This window comes from Onychomys torridus, chromosome 20, assembly GCF_903995425.1.
Source record: "Onychomys torridus chromosome 20, mOncTor1.1, whole genome shotgun sequence".
In the NCBI taxonomy this organism is placed as follows: Eukaryota; Metazoa; Chordata; class Mammalia; order Rodentia; family Cricetidae; genus Onychomys; species Onychomys torridus.
This window is the reverse complement of record NC_050462.1, coordinates 22,335,085-22,359,802: the sequence shown is the minus strand read 5'-3', so window position 1 is coordinate 22,359,802 and position 24,718 is coordinate 22,335,085. Positions and strand designations below refer to the sequence as shown.

At 36.9% G+C, this 24,718-nt stretch overlaps 1 protein-coding gene across 5 annotated transcripts in view; it reads right to left on the bottom strand.

Moving 5' to 3' along the window:
* Positions 1-24,718, bottom strand: part of Mgat4c (MGAT4 family member C) — a 255,566-nt gene that overhangs the window by 10,733 nt on the left and 220,115 nt on the right. For 3 of the 5 annotated variants that reach the window (XM_036169807.1, XM_036169808.1, XM_036169810.1), the window contains one exon: positions 2,872-3,024. In XM_036169807.1, coding sequence (XP_036025700.1) covers positions 2,872-3,018 — 147 coding nt within the window. In that variant the 5' untranslated portion in view covers positions 3,019-3,024. Of the gene's footprint in view, positions 1-2,871; positions 3,025-16,386; positions 16,409-22,067; positions 22,096-24,718 lie in introns of those variants that run through there. The other 2 variants (XM_036169809.1, XM_036169806.1) reach the window with 2 other exon arrangements.

Genomic DNA, 24,718 nt, shown 5'->3' with positions numbered 1-24,718 from the left:
CCCAGACTCAGAAGGACAAATATGGTATGTACTCACTCATAGGAGGATACTAGATGTAAAACAAAGATGACTAGACTGCTACACAACCCCAGGGAGACTACGTAGAAAACGGGACCCTAGGAAAGACACAGGGATCACCCAGTGACAGAGAAATGGATGAGATCTACATGAACAACCTGGATGAGAGTGGGAGTAATGAAGGGTAAGATGTGAGGGAAAGAAAGCTTAGGGGAGCAGGAGATCCCAGCTGGATCAAGAACAGAAAGGGAGAACGAGGAATAACAGACCATGATAAATGAAGACCACATGAGAACAGGAATAGGCAGAGTGCTGGAGAGGTCCCCAGAAATCTACAATGATATATCCTCTGTAGACTGCTGGCAATGGTCGAGAGAAAGCATGATCTGACCTAGTCTGGTGATCAGATGACTAAACACCCTAACAGTTGTCTTGGAACTCTCATCCAACAACTGATGGAAGTGGATGCAGAGATCCTCAGCCAGGCCCCAGGTGGAGCTCCAGGTGTCCAACTGTTGAGAAAGAGGAGGGACTGCAAGAGCGTGAATTGTTCAATCCAAAATTGCAGAAAGCACAGGGACAAATAGCCAACCTAATGGAAGCACATGAATTATGAACCAAAGGCTGTGGAGCCCCCAGCTGGATCAGGCCATCTGGATAAGTGAGACAATTGAATAGCTTGAACTGTTTGGGAGGCACCCAGGCTGTGGGACTGGGACCTGTCCTTAGTGCATGAGCTGGCTGTTTGAAACCTTGGGCTTACACAGGGACACTTTGCTCAGTCTGGCAGGAGGGGACAGGACCTGCCTGTACTGAATCCACCAAGTTTAAATAAATCCCCAGGGGTGTCTTGGTCCTGGAGGAGATGGGAATGGAGGGGAGGGGCTGGAGGGAAGGTGGGGGTTTGGGCGGGAGGGGAGAGGACAGGGGAACCCATGGCTGATGTATAAAATTAAAACACATAATAAAAAAATAAGTTAGTATTTTTAAATGATTACTTATTTATTTTTATTGTATTTGGGTGTGCCTACATAAATATACGTGCAGTGCAAATATGCAAATACCATTGGAGCATGAAAGAAGGCATTAAATTACCAGGAACAGGAGTTTCAAAGGTTTGTGAGCCACAGTGTGGTTGCTGGAAATATAATTTGAGTCCTCTGAATTATCATTGAGAACTCTTAAACACTGAGTCATGATTTTAGCTTTCTTGAAATATAGTTTTATATGACTTTTAACATTAATGAATGAAAGAATATAGTAGCTCCATATAAAGACTTATGGGCTGAAGTTCATCATGAAATACAGTTTTAACTGCAAGCCTCCTACAATGGTCAAAAAATTAAAATACCATTAATGAATTTACATTAAAGATGTATTTAAGATTCTATGTAATTTACTTTTTTTCAAATTAAATATAAATATTTTAAAGTAATCATATTTTAAACCTAAGTAACCTTTCCCCTCTTAGACTGCCTTTCAAATTTGACTTGTAATATGTTTTATATTAATAGAAAAGTTTTAGTTAAATAATACTTTTTAGTAGAAAAATCTATAATAAATTCATACAATAAAATTGTGTAATCTTGACAATGTTTAGAAGACTTCACTATACTTCTCAAACCAGGGCACCAACTTCAGATTTTTCTTACTGACTTATACATCCAGTATATTTTGCTTTTAATTTAAAGAACCCTTCCAATATAAATATATTTGTTGTTCATGTATTCCAAATACAAAAATATATGACACATTGGGACAAGGTAATTTTGTATAATACAAAATAGTATTAATTAACATAATTATCTTGTCCCAATGTATAATTTATTTTTGTATTTGCAATACATAAACTACAAATATATTATAGAAAATGTGTGGGTTTTTTGTTTTTATTTTTTCATTATATTTGTGTTTTAATTTTACACATCAGCCATTGGTTCCCCTGTCCTCCCACCTACCACCCCCACCCCCACCTTCCCCCCATCCCCTCCCCTTCATTCCCATCTCCTCCAGGGCCAAGACTCCCCTGGGGATTCATTTAAACCTGGTGAGTTCAGTACAGGCAGGTCCAGTCCCCTCCTTCCAGGCTGAGCAAAGTGTCCCTGTGTAAGCCCCAGGTTCCAAACAGCCAACTCATGCACTAAGGACAGGTCCTGGTCCCACAGCCTGGGTGCCTCCCAAACAGTTCAAGCTATTCAATTGTCTCACTTATCCAGAGGGCCTGACCCAGTTGGGGGCTTGTTTTTTTAAAGAACTTTAATTTGGCTATCTAAGAAGGAGGAAAGGATATTAAAAGATTTGAGGAAGGGGAAGATATGATCAAAATATATTTATGGGTAATTTTTTTTTAAATAATAAGAAAAGTTCAATACTGATATTGATAAGTGGCAAAATAAAGGGTATAAATTTCATGAAAATTTCAACAATAAGTTGTAAAATAGGGAGGGTAGAAATAATGTTATCAAGACAAATTTATTTATCCGATATGTTTCACATTAAAGTCCAATGATCTTAATATTTTAATATATATGAAATCAGTGTATACTGTCTGTATTATATGATATATATTATATAAGCGTATTATATTTGAAATATTCATAATGCAATATATGACTCTGTGTGTGTGTGTGTGTGTATCAACCATCATATAGTTTTTAAGAAATACAAATAAACCAGATTAAAACAGATACAATGTTAACACTATATGGCTAAAAGTATATATTTAGGTTATATGCATAGATAATTCTACTCAGATGAATACCGCTTGTCATATGAAGGTTGGGGTACAAGTAGACTGACACCAAGTGTACTGAGAATGTGTTTTGAGCTAAAAGTAATGTCTCCAAAACTTACCAGAACATAGCTATCTTCAATGTACAAGTTCATGAACAGAAGGAAAACAACAAGAACTCCCAAGAAAGACACTGTAGAACGTTTTCGCAAGCATCTCATTTTATCCAGCATTTGAAAAATATATTTCATTTGATAAAATTTAAACATCTTCTCCTGTGGAAAAAAGGCAAAGCATTTTTGGAAATTAATTTAGAGTGTGAATAGTATAATCTCATCATTCAAATATTTGAGCTAAAATTTCACTTCAAAGTTCAGATGCAATATTAGAATTTATCAATGCATCATGTATATGTATATGTATATGTATATGTATATGTATATATATATATATATATATCTTCTCAGAGTTAATTATAAAGACAGCAAGTGGATTAATATAGAAGAAAGGAAACAATACATGTTTTGAGCAATTTACTCTCTTTAAAGTAGTAAAATATAACTTATATTTTAATATAATATTCTTTTAACAATCTAATATAATTTCAGTACTTGCAATTACAAAATCTCATTAAAATAACAAAAAATGTGAAGGATGGAAGAAGCCAGCAACATGACGCCAGGGCAGGGATAAATCTATAACTCAAAGCTAATGTAACATTTGCCAAAGTTTAAATTCTTTACATCTCATATTTAAAATACCTAGTGAAATATAAGTGGTTTGTTAGAATGGGCTTTTTTTCCTCGGGGTATTTTCCAGCTTCTACCTTGACATGTCTAGCTACTCCCAATTTCTTAAGTATTGAGTATGACACATGTAATTAAACCCAATGTTATCGTGGAGTTCCTCTTTACTTCATAATAAAGGAAGATGGGAGTTGAAGCGTAGGGCTGTGTTTTTGGTTGTGTTATGTTCTGTTGCATTACACTGTATAAATAAAAAGCCTAAGAGTGTCTACATGAAAGTCTTAAAATCAAGCAAGTACTATAAGATTGGGTGAGTTAGGGTGGAAGTGAAACTCTGGAACAGTTTTGAAATGAAAGCATTGTTTGGAAGTGAATGTGATCCAGGAACTTGGAAAGAAAGATTTTAGGAACAGTCTGATGACTATGGAAAACCGAAAGTCTAAGTTAAATGTGTCTTATGGTTCTAGATGTAGCCTTCCCACATACAACAAGAGCTGCTTTCTCACCCTCACTATTAAAACAGGGAATTATGGCTTGAAAATAGTAGTAAAGGCTCATGGGAGGCAGTTACCAAACATAATCCATACTTCTTTTTTATTGTTCTAAAGTTACAGTGGTGACTTTAGCCATTCTTAAAAGGAATGTGAGTAATTGAAAGTCAGGGTTCAAGTGATGCCAACCATCAAAATACAGGTAGGGCTAATGTCTTAAAAGGTAGCCAAAGTTTGAGATATAGTTTTACTGTTTGAGAAAATGTATATTGTTGCTAACATAAACTGTTACTTTATTGTGATCAGTAGCTTCCCCCTTTAGTTCCTTCACACATAGAAACTGTTAAATTATCAGGTCAATAAAAGAAATATCATTGCAGACCCCTGAAGCTGTCTCTCTGTGTGTCTGTCTTGGAAGTTATGGTCTCATTAGCTCTTTCCTTTCTCTTGCATCTGCTTGTAAATTCTTCTCCACCTAGTCAGCTCAAGAAACCCACACTTGAGTAGTGTCTCCTGGAGCCATAGCCTAGAAACTCTTAGTGGGAAGCTAACATAACCACTATATTTGTTTCTTTTTTAAAAATGAATGTTTATCACTTAATTCTGCTTGATACCAATGTCTGAGGTTACTGCTTTGTAGACACTAGTCTAGTGTTTTGGTTATTTAAGGAAATTAGAGATGTAGAGCTTATTTCTTGCTGTGGTCACAAGCATCTTCCTGGCAAAGAGTTCTTTAAAATTTCCTCTATTTTCTTGAAAAGAACTGCTTTATTATTTATTGTCTTGCTTCACGTATTGCTAATCAAATTCAATCTGCTTTTCTTCCTATATCAATGAAATAGTAGGTAAATAGCACATGGACTGTTTGACTTACAGGCTTCTTAAATATTTCTTTATCTTTCAATTTGAATAAAAAATCTCAGCTATGTTCATATCAGTATTGTTTGTGAGAGCCAGAACCTGGAAACAATCTAGATGCCCTTCAACTGAAGAATGGATAAAGAAAATATGGTACATATACGCAGTGGAGTACTACTCAGCAGAGAAAAACAATGACATCATGAGGTTTGCCGGCAAGTGGATGGATCTAGAAAAAATCATCCTGAGTGAGGTAACCCAGATTCAGAAGGACAAACATGGTATGTACTCACTCATAGTAGGATACTAGATGTAAGACAAAGATGACTAGACTGCTACACAACTCCAGGGAGGCTACCTAAAAGACAGGACCCTAAGAAAGACACAGGGATCACCCAGTGACAGAGAAATGGATGAGATCTACATGAACAACCTGGACGACAGAGAGAGTAATAAAGGGCAAGATTCGAGGGAAAGAAAGCTTAGGGGAGCAGGAGATCCCAGCTGGATCAAGAACAGAAAGGGAGAACAAGGAATAACAGACCAAGATAAATGAAGACGACATGAGAACAGGAAGAAAAAAAGCGCTAAAGAGGTCCACCAAAATCCACAATGATATAGCCACTGTAGACTACTGGCACTGATCGAGAGAAAGCCTGATCTGACCTAGTCTGGTGATCAGATGTCCAAACACCCTAATGGTCGTGCTGGAACTCTCATCCAATAACTGATGGAAGTGGATGCAGAGATCCTCAGCCAGGCCCCAGGTGGAGCTCCAGGAGTCCAATTGTCAAGAAAGAGGAGGGACTGTAAGAGTGTAAATTGTTGATACCAAGATTGGAAAAGCACAGGGACAAACAGCTAAACTAATGGAAACACATGAATTATGAACCAAAAGCTGTGGAGCCCCCAGCTGGATCAGGCCCTCTGGATAAGTGAGACAATTGAATAGCTTGAACTGTTTGGGAGGCACCCAGGCAGTGGGACCCAGACCTGTCCTTAGTGCATGAGCTGGCTGTTTGGAACCTTGGGCTTACACAGGGTCACTTTGCACATCCTGGAGAGGGGGGGGACTGGACTTGCCTGTACTGAATCTACTAGGTTGAGCTGAAACCTCAGGGGAGTCTTGGCTCTGGAGGAGATGGGAATGGAGGGGAGAGGCTTGGGGGAAAGCAGGAGTTGGGGGAGAGGCCAGGCGAACCCATGGCTGATAAGTAAAATTACAACACAAATATAATAATAAAAAAAGAAAGAAAGAAAAAAAAACTCTTAAAGTTATCTATTCTTATTCAAACATCCAGGGATTAGTTGGAAAGTTTATCAAGAAACAGACTACTGTTGATCACCTGTATTTAATTGTAGGTTTTATTTTTAAAGAGATGCAGGAATTATAGTATAAGAGTTGTATGTTATGAAAATGCAAAAATATAATCAGTTAAAACTGGGTTGTGTGTAAGAGTTTGTAGAAGTGTGTTAGAAGAGCCTTAGAATGCTGTAAGTGGAGCATGACGGGCTATAGTGGTTGGAGAGCAAGACAGCAGATGACATTTAAAGATTAGTAGGGCCTTGTTCTGGTCCTGACTCAGTTCTGCTTCCTGAATAGACAAGGTACAACAGAGGTGGCCATAGGCTTCTGCAGACTTGTAAATTAACCATTTCATTATCACACCTTCCTGCTATGATGAACTGTATCTCCTGACGTGTAAGCAAAGGTCACCTTTCTTTTTGTGTACATCTACACTCTATAGCGAACAAGTACGAGTTAAAGAACACAAATTAAAGGAAACATGATAGGTACAGAAATAAAGAGAATAAAATGGCACTAATATCATAACTAAAAACTTTAGAAAACACTAACTACTAAAACAAAAATACCAAGGTTTCTAAATACCAATTAGGCAAATTAAAAATCTTAAAAACAATTACATAGGAAAATATATTTAATATTTTAAGTCATAGAATATTATTTAGCTAACAGTTTTGGAATAATCAGTAATACCAATAAATGCAAATGGACAGCATATTTTAAAACAAAAGATTCATGCATATGCACATACACTCACTTACACATGTGTATGTGCACACACACACACACACACACACACACACACACACACACACACACAGTGTCAACCCTAAGTTGAAACTGCACAACAAAACATACAAAAACTGAAGTCACTCATAAAGGCTAGTGACAATGGGATGAACAAAATAGAGTAATCAATAAAGACAAGGAACTATAGCTTTTTAGGTTGATTTAAAATGCAGTTGAATATAAGCAACAAAAGAATGAAATGACATAATTATTACTTTTGAATACCAAATGTTACAATTGTGAACAAGATATTGTCATATTACATAGTGAACAACTTTCTTCCTCCAGAAGACCTAATGCTAAAAGTGAAATCTTATTAGATTTTTCATCATTTTTTTCTTTTTCTTTTTTTTCCTCCTTTTTTATTTATTATATTTGTGTTTTAATTTTCCATATCAGCCATGGGTTACCCTGTCCAGGTTGAACAGATTTTTCATCTTAAAAAGGAGGAAAATAGCCAAATATCACATATATTCATGTGCTTTGGTTAACCAAGCATATATGATATATAAATATTTTAAATATTTTTCTGTTGGATTCTGAACAAGAATAATTGAAAGTTATCCATCATAGGAGGAGAAAATCACATCCATTGATCCATTAGTGGTTATCAGGGTATGGTGGAAACTTGATTAAGAGCAATAAAGAGATAAGAGGCAGCTGAGTCCTATGTAGCAGAACGGAGATTTCTGATGGCCTGAGCTGCACTCTGAACTGAGGCTTTATATCTGAGTAGATGCCAAAAGATCATTACTCATGCAGAGGCTGAGTATAAATAGACAGCAAGTTGATATCATCCACCTCTAGTCTACTAATAGGAAAACGCTCCATATTTAAAAAAGCATAACCCATCCCACACAGTCTTGTAGTGTTAAACTAAATTTTTGATCTATAGTTGCAAATAAATGAACATGCATTGATAATATAAATTTTCATGTATCATACAACTAGCCTAAAAACATCAGTCATAATAATGTCTTTACGTCTTAAGCAGTGTTTTGTCTCAATATGTAGAAATATCTTACTAAAATTTATTTCCTATTATAGTGACAACACTTGAAAAATACTCATAATTTTCATTATATTTTAAATATACTTTTAATTTTGAAATATAATTGCATTACTTCCCCCTTTCCCTTTTTTGTCTTTAGCCCCATCATGTCCCTTCCCACTAGCTCCTCCCATATATTAAATATCATATATTTGGCTTATGTAGAATTATGTAATTAGTATTATAAAGATGTAAATTATCTTCTAAAGCTGATAAATCATCTTTGTATATCTGCTCCTAAACTTGAAATGACATCACAGGCACCCAAGTAACACTCTAGACTTGAATGTAATGTGGGGATTTCTGCTGAGGTCTGTTGGTGACCTTGAGGGGTACTCTGTAACTGTCTCTGATTTCTCATTGGAAATAAATCAAGAAATCTCAGTTCAAAATAACAAAGCAGAAGCAGGATCATCATCCAGCCCTGACAGAGTACAGAAATCAGCCTTCTGTCCTATCCAAGTCCCAGGATCTGTGGATCAAAAACATACATACAAAACCTAGTATATGCCTTTTTGTCCTTTTTCTGCATGAAATGGCATGGGTATCTAAAGTCTCTTTGCTATGGGAAATGCTTTTGTACACTGGTTGAATAAAATGCTGATTGGCCATTAGCCAGGCAGTAAGCATAGGTGGGGTAGGCAGACAAGGTGAATTATGGAAAGAGGAAGGCTGAGTAAGCAGAAGCCAGCCTGTCCAAGGAGCAGCATGTAATGGCACATAGGTAAAATCACAGAACACATGGTGACATATAGATTAACAGAAATAGGCTGAGTTTAAACGTAAGAGCTAGTCAGTAGTAAGCTTGAGCTAATGGTTGAGCAATTTTAATTAATATAAGCTTCTGAGTGATTATTTTATAAGCAGCTGCAGGGTCCATGAGGCTGGGAAGGACCAGATAAAACTTCAGCTATATCTCTTCAAAAGTGTTTTATTTATTTTTCACTACCAGTATATTTGTAGTTTCTACTTCATGAGAAGGAGACATGAGACTCTGAAGAGGAATGAGGAGAATTTGGGTGTCAGGGAAAGGGGAGGCCTAAACAGATTTTGAAATCCAAACTACAGTTCTCTCATCCTGTGTTCAAATGGTGTTTTCTTGGAGGAAAAATATCCAGATTGCTCTGTGTTTTAGTAACTACACTTATTCTACATTTGATAAGTAGCACTGATAACAATGAGTTATTTCCTTGTCAAAATAATAACAAGGAGGAACACACAGCAAGGCTCAAAGTGAGGATGCTGATGAGTTTTCCAGAGATCTTGGCTGCATCTCTTCCTGCTAAGCCATGGGAATGTGTATCAGGCACATACAGAGAAGTTAGAGACCCAGTAGAGTGTGGTACACAGTGATTGAAATAGGATGTGCCAGTTTGACACATAGCATCTGAGACCACTGATGATTAGGGCAGGCCAAATAATTTCACTCACAATGCAGACGGGGGAAGCACAGAGACTCTTGGACTGCAGACAGAAAAGCTTCAGCAGTGGCTGCAATGTTTCCATGAAATAAGGAAGCCTACGGTGCTGCATCCACTTTCTAGACAGCTGCTCAGGGTATCTGAGCAACCAACTCAGAGGATCACTGTCTGATTCCTACAAGATGTGAAAATGCTTTTTCCTAGAGGCTGGCTTGCCTAACCCTGCACATTTGCAAATGAGAATCAAATGATCATAAGGAAATATGGTTGTCAAACTAACTTACTTTGGACTTGTAAAAGCTTGCCTCTATATTTTGCTAATTGCATGCTGTAAGTGGTAGTACATATAAATTGCACAGATGTAGAGTGGAATCCCTTTTAGATATCCAGCCTTTAAACTGCTGTAACTTCACATTGGGAACTTGTGACATGCCTGACATTTTTCAGATAACCTGGATAAAATAGGTTATTAAATATCATGGTGATATTTTATTTGTGCACTCCAATAAAGCTTATCTGGGGATCAGAGGAAAAAGCCAGCCACTATATTAAACATAGAGGCCACACAGTGGTAGCACGCACCTTTAATCCTACCACTTGGGACACAGGGATCCATCTGGACCTCTGTGAGTTCAAGGACTCACTGGGAACAGAGCCAGGTGTGGTGGCACATGCTTATAATCCCAGCATTAGTTAACCGTAGAGGTCTGGAGGTCTATACAGATAGGAAGGAAGTGATAGAGCTGGGCGGAGAGAGGAAGTAAGATGACAGGGCATAGAAAGGTATATAGGCATGAGTATGGAGGAAGTAGCTCTGTATTGGGCTGAGGATTTCCTAGAGGTAAGAATTTGTGGTTTGGCTTGTTCTATTTCTGTTCTCTCAGTTTTCACTCTACTATCTGGTTCCAGGGTTTTTTTGTTTGTTTGTTTTTTGGTTTTTTTTTTGCTTTTGTTTTTGTTTTTTATTAATAAAACCATCTAGCAATTCATCTTAAAAGACATATTTGTACAAGTGTCATTATAAAGGGGGAAGAGGAAGAGGAATCAAGCACACTTTAAAAGTAATTATTCTTTCTGGACATTATCAAAAATCCTTGATGAGCTTCCATGCTCAAATTTGATGGATGCAGAATATCTAGTTAATTAGGACAATTTGTATGCACTTTTATAGATAATATATCTGTACCTTCATATACGCACCTTTATAAATAATATATATCTGTATGTACATGATATATGTGCATATAATCCTCATAAAGATTTTAGGAATGCTCTGTTCAGTAAAACCAATGTTACATTGTTGAGTCATCAATTTCTTCTTCCTTGAATTTTTCATTTATTCTTCTCTCATAAATACATCCCAACCCTAGCCTTCCCTCACTCTACTCCTCCCCCAGATCTACTACTGCTCTATTTCATTTCAGGAAAGCACAGACCTCCTAGGATATTAACCAAATAAAGAATAATAAGATGCACTAAGTGATAGGAAATCACATGTCCACACGGTTGGGCTTGCCCGGCAGACTACCTAGTCATTTCTGGTTCAAAATAGCCATTTCCAGGTTAGAACATCTCGCATGACTAGGACTCCGACTCTGTGGCTTTGCATGGCTGCAAAAAGCGCATGTGGCCATGTAATCTATGGGCATGCATGGAGTCCTGTACACATGTGTGGGCCACTCTTTAAAAAGCCTGTGCTATTTTGCACAGGTCTCCTCTTCTCTCCTCTTCTCACTCACGTGTGTGTTTCACTGGCCTGTCATGTCTGTCTCTTCCTAACCTATCCTATATTAATAAACATCTCTTCTGTGGATTTGTTGTGTTCAGGACGTGTTCCTCGCAGATTAAGAGTGTCAAAATAAATAACTAACACTAAGACTGGGCACAAACTCTCCTAACAAGACTGGGTGAGGCAACCAGTAGGAGGAAAAGAGTCCTAAGTGCAGGCATAAGAGTCAGAAACTTCTTTCTCAAAAATTATATGTTCATAGGTGTGTGGATTAATGTCAGGGTCTTCATTTCGATTCCATTGGTCCACATGCCAGTTTTTATGCCAATGCCAAGTTGTTTTTATTACTGTATACCTATAGTAGAGCTTGAAATCAGGGATTGTGATGCCTCCAGAGGTTGTTTTATTGTACAGGATTCATTTAGTTATCCTGGATTTTCCGTTTTTCCATATGAAATTGAGTATTGTTCTTTCCAGGTCTGTGAAGAATTGTGTAGAGATTTTGATGCATTGAAGCTGTAGATTGCTTTTGGTAAGATTGCCATTTTTACTATGTTAATCCTACCTGTCCATGAGCATGGGAGATCTTTCCATTTTCTGGAATCTTTTCTTTTTTCTGGGACTTAAAGTTCTTGTCATACAGGTCCTTCACTTGCTTAGTTAGAGTTACCCCAAGGTATTTTATATCATTTGTGGCTATTGTAAAGGGTGATGTATCTCTGATTTCCTTCTAAGCCTGTTTATCAATTGTATATAAGAGGGATACTGAGTTTTTGAGTTAATCTTGTATCCTGCTACATTGCTGAGGGTGTTTATAAGCTATATGAGTTCCTTGGTCAAATTTTTGGGGTCACTCATGTATACTATCATGTCATCTGCAAATAGTGAAAGCTTGACTTCTTCCTTTCCAATTTGTATCCCCTTGATCTCCTTATGTTGTCTTATTGCTCTGGATAGAACTTCAAGTAATATGCTCAGTCATACCACAAAGACACATGCTCAACTATGTTCATAGCTGTATTATTTGTAATAGCCAGAACCTGGAAACAACCTAGATGCCCTTCAACTGAAGAACGGATAAATAAAATGTGGTACCTATACACAATGGAGTACTACTCAGCAGAGAAAAAAAATGACATCATGAGGTTTGCAGGCAAATGGATGGAACTAGAAAAATATGATCCTGAGTGAGGTAACCCAGACTCAGAAAGACAAATATGGTATGTACTCACTCATAGACAGATACTAGATGTAAAAACAAAGGATGACTAGCTGCTACTCACAACTCCAGGGAGGCTACCTAGTAAAAAGGACCCTAAGAAAGACACAGGGATCGCCCAACAACAGAGAAATGGATGAGATCTAGATGAGTAAACTGGATGTGAGGCGGGGTTAATGAAGTGCAAGTGTCAGGGGGAAAGAGAGCTTAGGGGAGCAGGAGATGCCAGCTGGATCAAGAACAGGGTGGGAGAACAAGGAAAGAGAGACCATGATAAATGAGGACCACATGGGAATAGGAAGAAGCAAAGTACTAGAGAGGTCCCCAGAAATCCACAAAAATACCTCCACAATAGACTACTAGCAATGGTCTAGAGAAAGCCCAAACTGACCTACTCAAGTGATTGGATGGCCAAACACCCTCACTGTAAAGATAGAACTCTCATCCAATGACTGATGGAAGCAGATGCAGAGATCCATGGCCAGGACCCAGCTAGAGCTCCAGGAGTCCAATCAGCCCAAGAGAGGAGGGATTATATGAGCAAGAGATATTGAGACCATGATTGGAAAAAGCACAGGGACAAAGAGCCAAACTAGTAGAAACAGATGAACTATGACCCAATAGCTGAGGAGCCCCCATGAACTGGATCAGGCCCTCTGAATAAGTGAGACAGTTGATTAGATTGAACTGTTTGGGAGGCCCCCAGGCAGTGGGACCGGGACCTGTCTTTAGTGCATGAGCTGGCTGTTTGGCACCTGGGGCCTATGATGGGACACTTTGCTCAGCCTGGGTGAAGGGATCAGGGGACTGGACCTGCCTGGACTGAATCTACCAGTATGGTATTGTGTTCCCAAAATTATTGTGCAGGCTAGTAAACTTATCTGGGGTCAGACAACAGGATGGCCACAATATTAAATGTGAGGATAGGCAGTGGTAGCACAGGCCTTTAATCCCAGCACTAGGGAGGCAGAACTAGGCGGATCTCTGTGAGTTCAAGGCCACATTGGAAACAGCCAGGCTTTGACACACGCCTTTAATCCCAGAAAGAGAGCCTTTAATCCCAGGGAGTGGCAGGCAGAAAGAGAAAGTGGAAAGATATATAAGGCATGAAGACCAGAAACTAGAAGCATTTGGCTGGTTCAACATTTTGCCTGGTTTAGCATTCAGGCTTTGGAGCAGTACAGTTCAGCTGAGAGCCATTGGGATAAGGACTCAGAAGCTTGCAGTCTAAGGAAACAAGACCAGCTGAAGAACTGGCAAGGTGAGGTAGCTGTGGCTTGTTCTGTGTCTCTGATCTTTCAGCATTCACCCCAGTAACTGGCCTCAGGTTTGATCTTATTAATAAGAACTTTTTAAGATTCCTGCTACCTACCAGGCTGAGTTGAATCCCCAGGGGAGTCCTTGCCCTGGAGGAGATGGGAATGGGGTCTGGATTGGGGGGATGGTGGGGAGGTGAGGGAGGAGGGAGGACAGGGAAATCCGTGTCTGATATGTCAAATTAAATTAATTGTAAAATTCAATAATAATAATAATAAAGAGAACAAAAAAAGAGTCAGAGACACCTCTACTATCATTGTTAAGGGTCCCACAATAACCCCAAGAGTCATCAATTTCTGGAAAAAGTTTAAATCACCTATCTTGGAGCAATATCTGTCCTAGAAGTTTTCAAAAACCTGAATGGCAAGAAAACATAATTTTTCAAAACACAAACTCATGAAGCAAAGACTTGGTTGAGGTCAAACGGAAATTAACACTCTGAAATCTAGATAGTTTGAAGGGATCTGTGCATGTTTCTGCTAGCAACATCATCACAGTGGGCCTGAAGTCTTTTCCCAGGAAATTTCATCCAATCTCCCACAAAAGTACTGTTGGACTGTCTTTTGCAAATGAACACAGAGTAGTGGATGGAGGTCATACTATTTAACGTGGAGTTGAAATCACTGTGTTCTTGGTTTTAGAGTACCTGATCATGGTTACAAATATGTAGGACATTAATAATGAATACAGAAAATCAAGGAGGATGCTTTGCAATGCAACAGTTCTTTGTTTTGTTTTCAAACTACCTGTAAATGATTTTTGTAAGCAGACATGTTTTCTTTAGGATTCCCCATTTGGTACTATCATATACTTTAGCACTGACAACTAGAAGTGTATTTAAGAAAATCACTCTTCTCTACCTTTACCTCTCACTGTGCATCACATGCATTTGGTCTCTTCCTTTCCCAATTCCCATATTGCAACCATTAATAATTAAGTCATCCAAATTTTACTGTCTTAGTAACAACAATTAGAAGGTTATTTTCACATTCTTGAGCCTTCTTAATGCTTCACTCTGCTTTCATAGATGTCTTAATACTTTCTGCTTCTTTCTTAATATTGGAATGTCTATAATCCTTCTTCAGGACTTTGAGATTTTTTCAGTGTACAATACTTCTTTAAAAATTACCAGAGTTCCAAGTGTTGAGTTAATAAGTGTTAGTAGATACTAATAAAGTTTTTTTTTCAATGTGCATATGTGATTATAAGTACAAGCAAGATTTTCACATCATGCAAAATGCTTGAACTTTGAGGTGCAAGTAAAATACCAGCCTGTGAAAATCTTAGTTTCCTTTCTACAGAACATCAATTGCCTTTTAAGTATCCACTTTTAAGAAAGAGTCCCACCAGACTGCCCAGTTCTTCCACAAGATAGCCATCATCTTACTTTCATCTCCTGAGCACTGCAATGATAAACATGTGCCATCATGCCCAACATAGAGTAGCATTCTTTTTAAAACCTGTCCTAGGAACTTCTCTTTTTGGCACAGACCTATTATGTGATCTCTATACTCTTTAAACACAAAAATGCCCATGGACATATCAGCTTTCTTTCAGCCATTCATGTAATACCATAAACTCTCATGTAAAATCTGAGAATAGTGCCAATAGTTAGTTTATGGCATGGTGAATTGAATTGTTAGTTTTTGTTTTTCAAGCTGTGTGTGTGTGTGTGTGTGTGTGTGTGTGTGTGTGTGTGTGTGTGTAAGAGCCCTAGTTGTCCTGCACCTCTCTTTGTAGACTGGGCTGGCCTCAAACTCACAGAGATCCAACTGCCTCTGCCTCCCATGTAATGGGATTAAAGATGTGTATCACCATGCCTGGCTCAGGATTGAAATATTTTATATTTTGTAACTGCCATAGACCCATTTTTATCAAAATTTTAAGAATTGAGTCAGGGAAAAATGTGTTGATATCGTGGGCAGTGAGAAGACCAATTACATAATTCCTTTGTACTTGGGAACCTGCAAATATGTTATTTGATTTTTCAATATCAAAATCCAAATACTCCAGAAAGTTTTAGATGGTATGCTGTAAGGACAGATGCTCTTAAATTTATTCTGCTTGCCTTCATTAATTCACACATATACACATAGACATACTCATTGTATTATTAGAATAGTATGAATCAGTACTCTTTACTTCAAATTATTGTTCATGGAAACAAATAAGCTGTATTTGAAAAATGTCAAAATATTTTTCCCTCGAGAAGCTACCTGTATAGTAATTTATTTGCTAGTTTTCATCAATGCAGCAAAAATACTCATTTACTAGAGAATTGATGCTGATAGGAAGTGACAGATGAACAGTTATACTACATACTGTGAGGCTGTTTGCTCCAACACAGATGCTTAGGTGTGTTGTGACAACACTTTCATGTTTCTAGAATTTGGGCTACTTGTGGCAAACTGTTCAGTTTTAATGAGTCCTATCCTCACTCTCCAGATCTTCATGGTATACAGAAAAAGTATATGTATTTACACTCCTCCCCAGTATATATATGTTATAGCCATATGAGGATTTTGGAGGGGAAAAAAAACAAAGAAACAATAAATCCCTCCCCATTCAAATCGATGTTGCTCCATTAATCTACCACAAGGGACCAACTTGTAACATATTCTTTGTTTAGTGGGTGTTAAAATGAACAGAATGCTAAAGCAAATTACATCTTTTAAATATGGGGATTTATATATATAACATTTGACCTTACATCAATGAAAACATGCATAAAAAGTGTTACTGCCAACTGTTCATCTCCCGGACACGTGCCATCCTGTAGATCAGACTTGCTTGGCTTGCAATTTTTAATGCTTGCTCAATTTGTTTTTCTCCTTTGCTTTGTGGAAGGCTGAACATGCCCTTAGGGCAGTAGTCAATACCTCCTGATGAATAGAAAGAATGTTGCTGACATAGCGAAAGCTTCAGAAAGCTTTCAAAGAAACACGATTATCATTATATTTGGTACAAAAGTCTCAGATATTGATAGCAGCAAATGTAATTGTTTTTCCCCCCTCAGAGTTTTTCTGTCATCCCAAGGTGTGCCATTCATCTCCAGCTGTAAGTGGCAGCGAAGTGGGAAATGATGGCAGCTAGACCATTCCTTCGGGTTCATAGCAATGCCGAGCAAGATTTATTTATTTTTTTGCGGCTCACGTTAAGTTTCACCACACAGAGAACTAGCGACACTGACAGGGTGGGGGTTTCCTTGTCACCGACTATGAAAACAGAAAGCGTGAGCAGAGGATTGGAAAGACAAGGCAATCTTCTTCAGTATTGATGGTAAATAGATGAAGAAAAGCGGCCCTGGCTTCCCTTGCAGGATGCCGTTTTCCACATTGCTTTCTACTTTCTGTCATCAGTATTTGAAAGAGAAAATGATTTCTGACTAGAAGGCAGATGATAATAGCCAGGCAAAACTTTCTTCACACAATTTTTTTTTGTTTGTCCTAAGGGTCATTAAGACCATGAAATCTGTTCTGAGTTGAGGTGGGTACTAACGCAAGAATAACAGCTACCTTAACAATACCGTGCTCTTTCTTAAGCCCTTGATAAATTAATATACTATTACATTATGATACTACATTTGTATTCTTCTATTTTCTGTTGAATTAATAAAATATTCTAGGCCTCCTACTCCATTAAAAAATTAAGACAGATTTATTCAATTCAGTGGAGACTGAAGGGTTGAAATCAAGCGGATCCATCCCAGTTTGCATTTAATGAGATCCACCTGTTTCATGATTTCACAGATCAAAGAGTGGCTGTGCAGGAAGACAGACAGACAGACAGGGAACGACTCAAGAGCCAGGATTATTTATTTATTTATTTGACTAATAACTTATTTATTTATTTTATTATACATGGGTGTTTTACCTGAATGTATTTGTGCGCATCATGTGTGGGTCTGGTGCCCAGGGAGGCTACACTACACTACAAACTAGACATCCAGCATAGGACTCTTTTAGCAGCAAACTGCATCTGAATAATAGAACCATCTGTGCTTATTATAACACACACATCCAGTTTAAGTGTTAAGAGCTGTATGCAATAGCATGAATATGCTATAGGAGTATGATAAGTAGCTGGATATAACCACAAGATTTCTTATCTACCCTCACATGCAAAAGTAGCTTAACAGAGACATGTAAAATCCATGCTTCCAAGTCAAGGTAAAATTTGACTAAATAAGTAATATTGAATCATATTAGTAATCATGTTTCTACCATGAAGGGCTAAAAGCTTGTATGTAAACGTTCCAGAATGGTACAAAAGGAAATAACTAAGCTATCTTGAAAAGATCGCCATTCATACCCTCATTGTCAAAGATCAGGTGAATAAACTGCAATTCCAGTAGAACCAAATAACATACATAAGTAGAAACAATACACTCAAAAATATTTCTATGTTCAAATAATGTACTTAGAGCACAGTGCTTTCCTTGAGGAAAGCATCGACTTTTTGAGGATTTATTAAATTTTTATTAAATTCCAAATCTGTAATTTAATTCTAAAACCAAAGAAATCCATTGTAAAAATATAATTATCATTTATTTAGATATTTTCTTGAAATGAATATTGATACTTAATTAAACACAGCATATCTGTGGGTGGAACAATGAATACCATCTCTAATCCAGAAAACAGAGCAAATAGGACAATAGATATGTGTTTTGGTTAGAGATTAGTTGCCTCCTCCTATATTCTTAATGTCTTAATATAATACATTAATATAGTTAATATATTCTAGAAATCATGACAGAAAGATATCCTGTTTTGAAAGTTCTATGTTTCAATAATTTAATATTGTTTTACATTTATTATTTGTGGTGTGTCTGTACATGCACGCACATGTGTGGTGGTTCACATGTGAAGTTCAAAAAACTGCTTGTAAGAATCAGCTTTCTCCTTCCATGATGTGTGTTCTCGAGACCAAATTCAGGATTTCAGGCTTGGGGGCAAGCCCTTTTACCCACTGAGCCATCTCACCAGATCAATTATGCAATATGTCATTCAGCAGGAATTATAAATGTGATTCAGCACATAAAGTATTTTGTCAGTCCTGGTAACCTGAAGTCACATCCTCAGAACCCACTAAATGCTTGACACAGTAGCATGACCCTTGTAAGAGCTGAACCAAGTTAAAAAAAAAAAAGTGAGCTACTCCAGGACACCACAGCAAGGAGCTAGAATGCTGATGCTGAGACAAGAGACTTGCTGGACCCTCAAGGAGCAATTAGGATGAAGGCCAGAACTGACCTCAGAAGTTTTGTTATATCCATATACCATACCACATTCAACATGCAAACACACACACACACACACACATGCACACACACACACACACACACACACACACACACACACAGAGTATATATACACACACACACACACACACACACACACATATATATACCACCACACACATACACAAACACATCACAGTCACACAAACAAGGAAATATCATGAGTTATTACTTTGGGATATTTGAAGATAAATGTTATTGTTCTGTAACTGTAGTTCAAGGCTAGCCTTCTCATGTAGCAAATGCTTGCTGTAAAGTGTTCCTCTTCTATGTTCTTTATTACTGTGTAAAATTACTGCTTACATATTCTATGGACATACATTCAGCAGTGTATTTCAATATACATAATTATATTTCTCAGATTCATACATAAACAAGCCTACAAGAAATGACTTATTAGCCTTCAACTTGTTTCTAGTGAATCGAGATGGTAATTTCTATACTTAGCTGATTAACTAGATGCAAAAAAAAAAAATCATTACTCTAGAGATACTGTTAGCAATACTGTGTGTATATTTTATGTATTTTTAGGTTAAAATCTCCTATATTAAAGTTGGATATTATGTGAATTTACTTATTCTTTTTAGTTCACAATGTCATGATGAAGCCCAGCAATAATGTTAAGTCCAGCTACAGTAATGGATATATGACAGTTTTAATTCAATTTGTTTATCCTCAAACAGAACCAGAATCACGATTTCATCTTTGTCTCCTAATTGCAATTTTCTTAGAGGGCTATCAGGTGGTTTTTAGTATAGAAAAATGAAATTTAAATGAGAAATATTAACATAGATTTATTGTCAGGCCCTTAAACATCAATTCTATGTAGACTTTTCAGTTAGCTTTTTCATTTCTCATGATATGAATTGCTTTATTGATTGGAAAGCTGTGATCTAAGTGTATAATGAAAACCTGTAATGAAAAACTCAATTTAGAAAAAAGCAATATTCTCAATAGTTATAACTAATTTTTCTAGGTTCATCATTTTAATCTATCTAGCAGCATTTCCCATATGAAATCAAAATATCCCTGAATCACGATATTATGTAGATAATCAATTAAATTAAAAGAATTACATAGAATATATCTCTCAAAGGCTAACCTCTACTGGGTATAAACTACAATATTAATACTACTAGTGTCAATCATTAAGTATGCCATTGGAGAATTAAAGTATTTTGTTAAAGTATCTTATCTTGAGAAATACATAGAAAATATATATATATATATATATATATATATATATATATATATATATATATATGTGTGTGTGTGTGTGTGTGTGTGTGTGTGTGTGTGTGTGTGTGTGTTTGGAGAATCATATATAAGTTATGAACAAAAATATCTATTACAGCTATAAAATCAAAAATATATTTTAAAATTTATGGACATTTCTCATATGAAGTTACAATGGCATTTTTATGTTACTGATCTTGAAATCTTATAGCTTTCCTAATACAGGATTTAAAATAAGGCAGGTATGGTAGTTCTTATGTAGTAATTACAGTATTAAGAGGCTAGGACAGGGAGATTCCCAAAATTCTGAAACTTGTCAGGCATATATAATGAGTTCTGGGCTAAAGAGAGAGAAAAAAGCAAATGTTATGACAAATATTACAAAAGCATTATAATGATATTAATTGTAAACCCTCCTTTTTATTCTTATTCTGTACTTTATTCATGGATAGTTTTTTTATAATGTGATCTTCAGAACATTTTATATATGTAAACACATACATGCACATGCATGTGCAGAGATTCTATTTCTACATATACTTTAAGGAAATATACTGCACTGTGGTGTGTCTTTTTAATGCTTCATATATACTGCATATGTACATTATATGAAAGACATTACTGTAACCCTGTCCCTTTAAATATATGTTTATATATGTTCAAACTATTTCCTATTATGAAAATTCTGTGACATCAATATTTATAGTATACTTTTTTACTTAATTTTTATACATATAACAGGAATGTTTCAGTCCAATGATTTATGAGGGACACTTTTAACTCTCTCTAATCCTGTAGATTATACCTGTATATTGAATATAAATATTGGTTTAAGAGAAGCCATTTGTACGGTGAACAACTTACATCCTTCACTTATCCAATTAATTGAAGGAGATCTGCACTACTATTGTTGACAGAAGATTTAAATACATTTCTTGTGTTTCCCAACCTTCCTGAACATAATTTCTACATGGTCCAGAGGTATATTCAAAGGAGTTGTCACTGAATGGAGGGGAGAGAGGATGAGAGAGGAAATATGGGGAGAGACAACCAAAATTAAGAGTCATTTGTGAAATAGTATGAAAACCTAATACAATAGAAGCACCATAAGAATCACATATATTATACATACATATGTGTGTGTGTGTATGTGTGTGTGTGTGTGTGTGTGTGTGTGTGTGTGTGTGTGTGTGTGTGTACACATAGCTATATATGTATGTGGGACATCTAAGTGAAATTACCGAAAAGTGGGGGAGAGAGAGCCCTAACTGGCCATCTCTTATCACCAAATGATGAAGCTTATAGTACCATGATACTGATAATAACCATAAATAACTGATTTATTGGCTAAAGGGATGCTGTGGGAATCACCAAACAGCCCAGGCTGTTCCCAAGACTATAAGTTGCTGAAGGCAACACCTACAAACTTCTTTGAATATAGAGAGATCAGGCTGATGTCTACATAGAGACTTCACCCATAATTTCTAGCATCTTTGGGACAGGAAGGCAGACTGCATTCTACCAAAGGAAAACATAAAGACCAAGTGAGGAAAAAATACTTCAAACTAAAAATCTGTATTGCCTGCAAGAGGTGCTAGGGCAATGGTTACACAAATTTTGTGGGAGAAACCGACCAATGTCTGATTAGACTTAAGGCCCATTCTGTGTAATGGAACACATAACAGATACTGCTTGGGTGACTAAGAACCTGACACTAAATAGCTCAGGGACCTAGGATAAAACCAACTACTACTGTACTTGCAACAATAAAAAAGACAAACAAACAAACAAAAAAAAGATGTAGCAATAAAATGACTCCTAATGACGTACTGATCTACTCATAGATCACTCACTGCCTTGATCAGCCATCATCAGAGAAACTTCCTCATGTAGCAGTTGGGGGAAAACACAGAGATCCACAGTCAGACATTATGAGTATGTACATATTACATAAGCATTATAATGATATTAATTATAAACATTCTTTTTTATTCTTATTCTGTACTTTATAGATAACACTTTTTTTATAATGTAATTTTCAGAACATTTTATACATGTATACACATATATGCACATGTTTGCGCGCGCGCACACACACACACACACACACACACACACACACACACACACATATGGAGCGATGAGACGGTGAACAGGAGGGATGAGGCGGAGTGGGAGAGGGAGATTTTGGAACAATCAGTTCTAAATGGGACTTTCCATCAAATCCTCAGGGCTCAGGGAATCATGGGTAAGAAGAAACTGGAAGTGTGTAAGAGTCAAGGGGTTGGAGGACAACAGCCAATAAGACACTCTAAATTGACTGAAGCTCATAATGGACTCCGGGAGCCTGAAGCCGTGGCCCTGGTCTGCACTGTGTTCTTTGCACATTATCTATATTACGACTCGAGGTTTAGTGAATCTGTGGGATTCCCGAGAGTGCAGATGAGTGGGTCTCTGATTCTTGTGCCTTTGCTTGGGCTCGTTTTCTTCTGTTTGCCTCGTCCAATTCTGATGTGTTCATTTTTGTTTTATTTTAATTGGTTATTATTTTTTTTCTTAGAAGCTTGCTTGGTTTCTAATCAATGGGAGAAAGGGAGGAGATCCACATAGGAGGGGCAGGTGGAGAGGAACCAGGAGGCGTCTAAGGAGAGGTAAACCCCACTGAAGATATATTATGTGAGAAACAAAAAAAAAAAAAAATCTAATCTACATTGGACTTGGCTTCTAAATCAGTATTAGACAACAAATAATTGCAAAACTTGAAGAAAATATTTCAAGGAAAACATTATTAGAAAACATTCAATAAATATAGTTCCTTTTTGTATTCGATGCTACATTTCACCCTAAAGGAAATAAAGATATATCCCAGTAATTGAGAAGGAAAGAGCTAAGTGCAGACCTGTGGCACTACGTTTATGAATACTTTTCTGGGAACTGACTGTTTCCTTCTATTTCTTTTATATTTGAAAAATACATAATGACTATGTTGAGTTACCTAATCATAAAGCCTCATTTAAAAATTTCCTTTCATATATAAAAGATATCCTGCAGTTTTAGTTTATGATTCAAAACCTTGTTTCTCTTACATGATTTGTTTATTATATTTAAGGATTAAATAATCATCTAGACAATTTAGGAAGCATAAGAACACTGCTGTATCCAGCTTTTATGTGAGTCCAGGATATCAGAGTCAGTCATCAGGCTAGTCATTCTCTACTAAGCCATCTCCACCACCTTCCAAAGGTCTCTTTAGCTAACATTGGAGAAACTTTCAGAACTCCTAAAAAATATTTTTTTAAAACCACAAAGTGTTGTAGAATATTATTTTCGGGTGTGCTACTTGTGTTTATGCTGTGGAACCTTTGTTGAATGATGCAAAGACGTGTTGCCTTTGTTCAACTCTTTGCAGCTGTCCTGCTGTGCCTGTCTAAAACAGCTGACAGGTCTCATAAAGAGCCAAGCATTCAATAGTCAGGCACAAGCAAGTATAGGTGGGGCTGACAGGCCGAAAGAATAAATAGAAGGAGAAATCTGGAAGTCAGAAGAAAGATCAAGGAACGAGAGGGGAAGAAGGACGGCCACAAGGGACAACCATCAAACCACTCAGCTGCACAGCCAGCCAAGGAGTAAGAAGGAAAGAAAAGTAAAAGCCCAAAGGCAATAGGTAGATGTGGATAATTTAAGTTAAGAAAATCTGGCTAGAGACAAGCCAAGCTAAAGCTGGGCATTTATAATTAAGAAGAAGCCTCCTTGTGTGATTTATTTTGGAGCTGGGTGGCAGCCCACCCACCAAAGGGCAAAAGACCAAAGAGCAAAAACAACCACCAACAAACAAAAATGCAATTATTTTGTTTACTCTGTAGTATGTGCATTGCATTTTGGTCCTTCTTTATGTAGATTCCATAGAATATGTAATAGAATATTTCTAAAGCAAATGCTTTGAGAAAAAGAAGAAATTCAGGTTATGATCAAAATGTCTTTAATTCACTCATTTTACAACTGCATTTATCTGAAAATTTCACTCTATGTGCCGTGGTGACTTTGATACTGCTTTAACAATTTTATGGTTAACTGGAATCCCAAGTACTGTATCTTTAATTTCCTAACGGTCTGCACTAGTGAACATTGTGATGATCATGAGACTGACATTTGCAAATGACATTGAAATGTAAGTAGAGATGATGCTTTTTAATGGACAATCATGTAGTTTCAGATACAGATTTTTTTTTCCCAATCATGCATTACCAGTACATGAAGCTTTTTTTGTGGGATTTGCTCTGTGCTAAAAATTTCACATGTTATAATTTGTCCAAACTTCATAGCAAACAAGTTATTGGCATCATTAGTAACATAGCCCTTTACACATGTAAACAAAGGTAACAACATTAAAGCATTTCCCTTCTCTCTCCTCTCTCTCTCTCTCTCTCTCTCTCTCTCTCTCTCTCTCTCTCCACACACACACACACACACACACACACACACACACACACACACACACACAGAG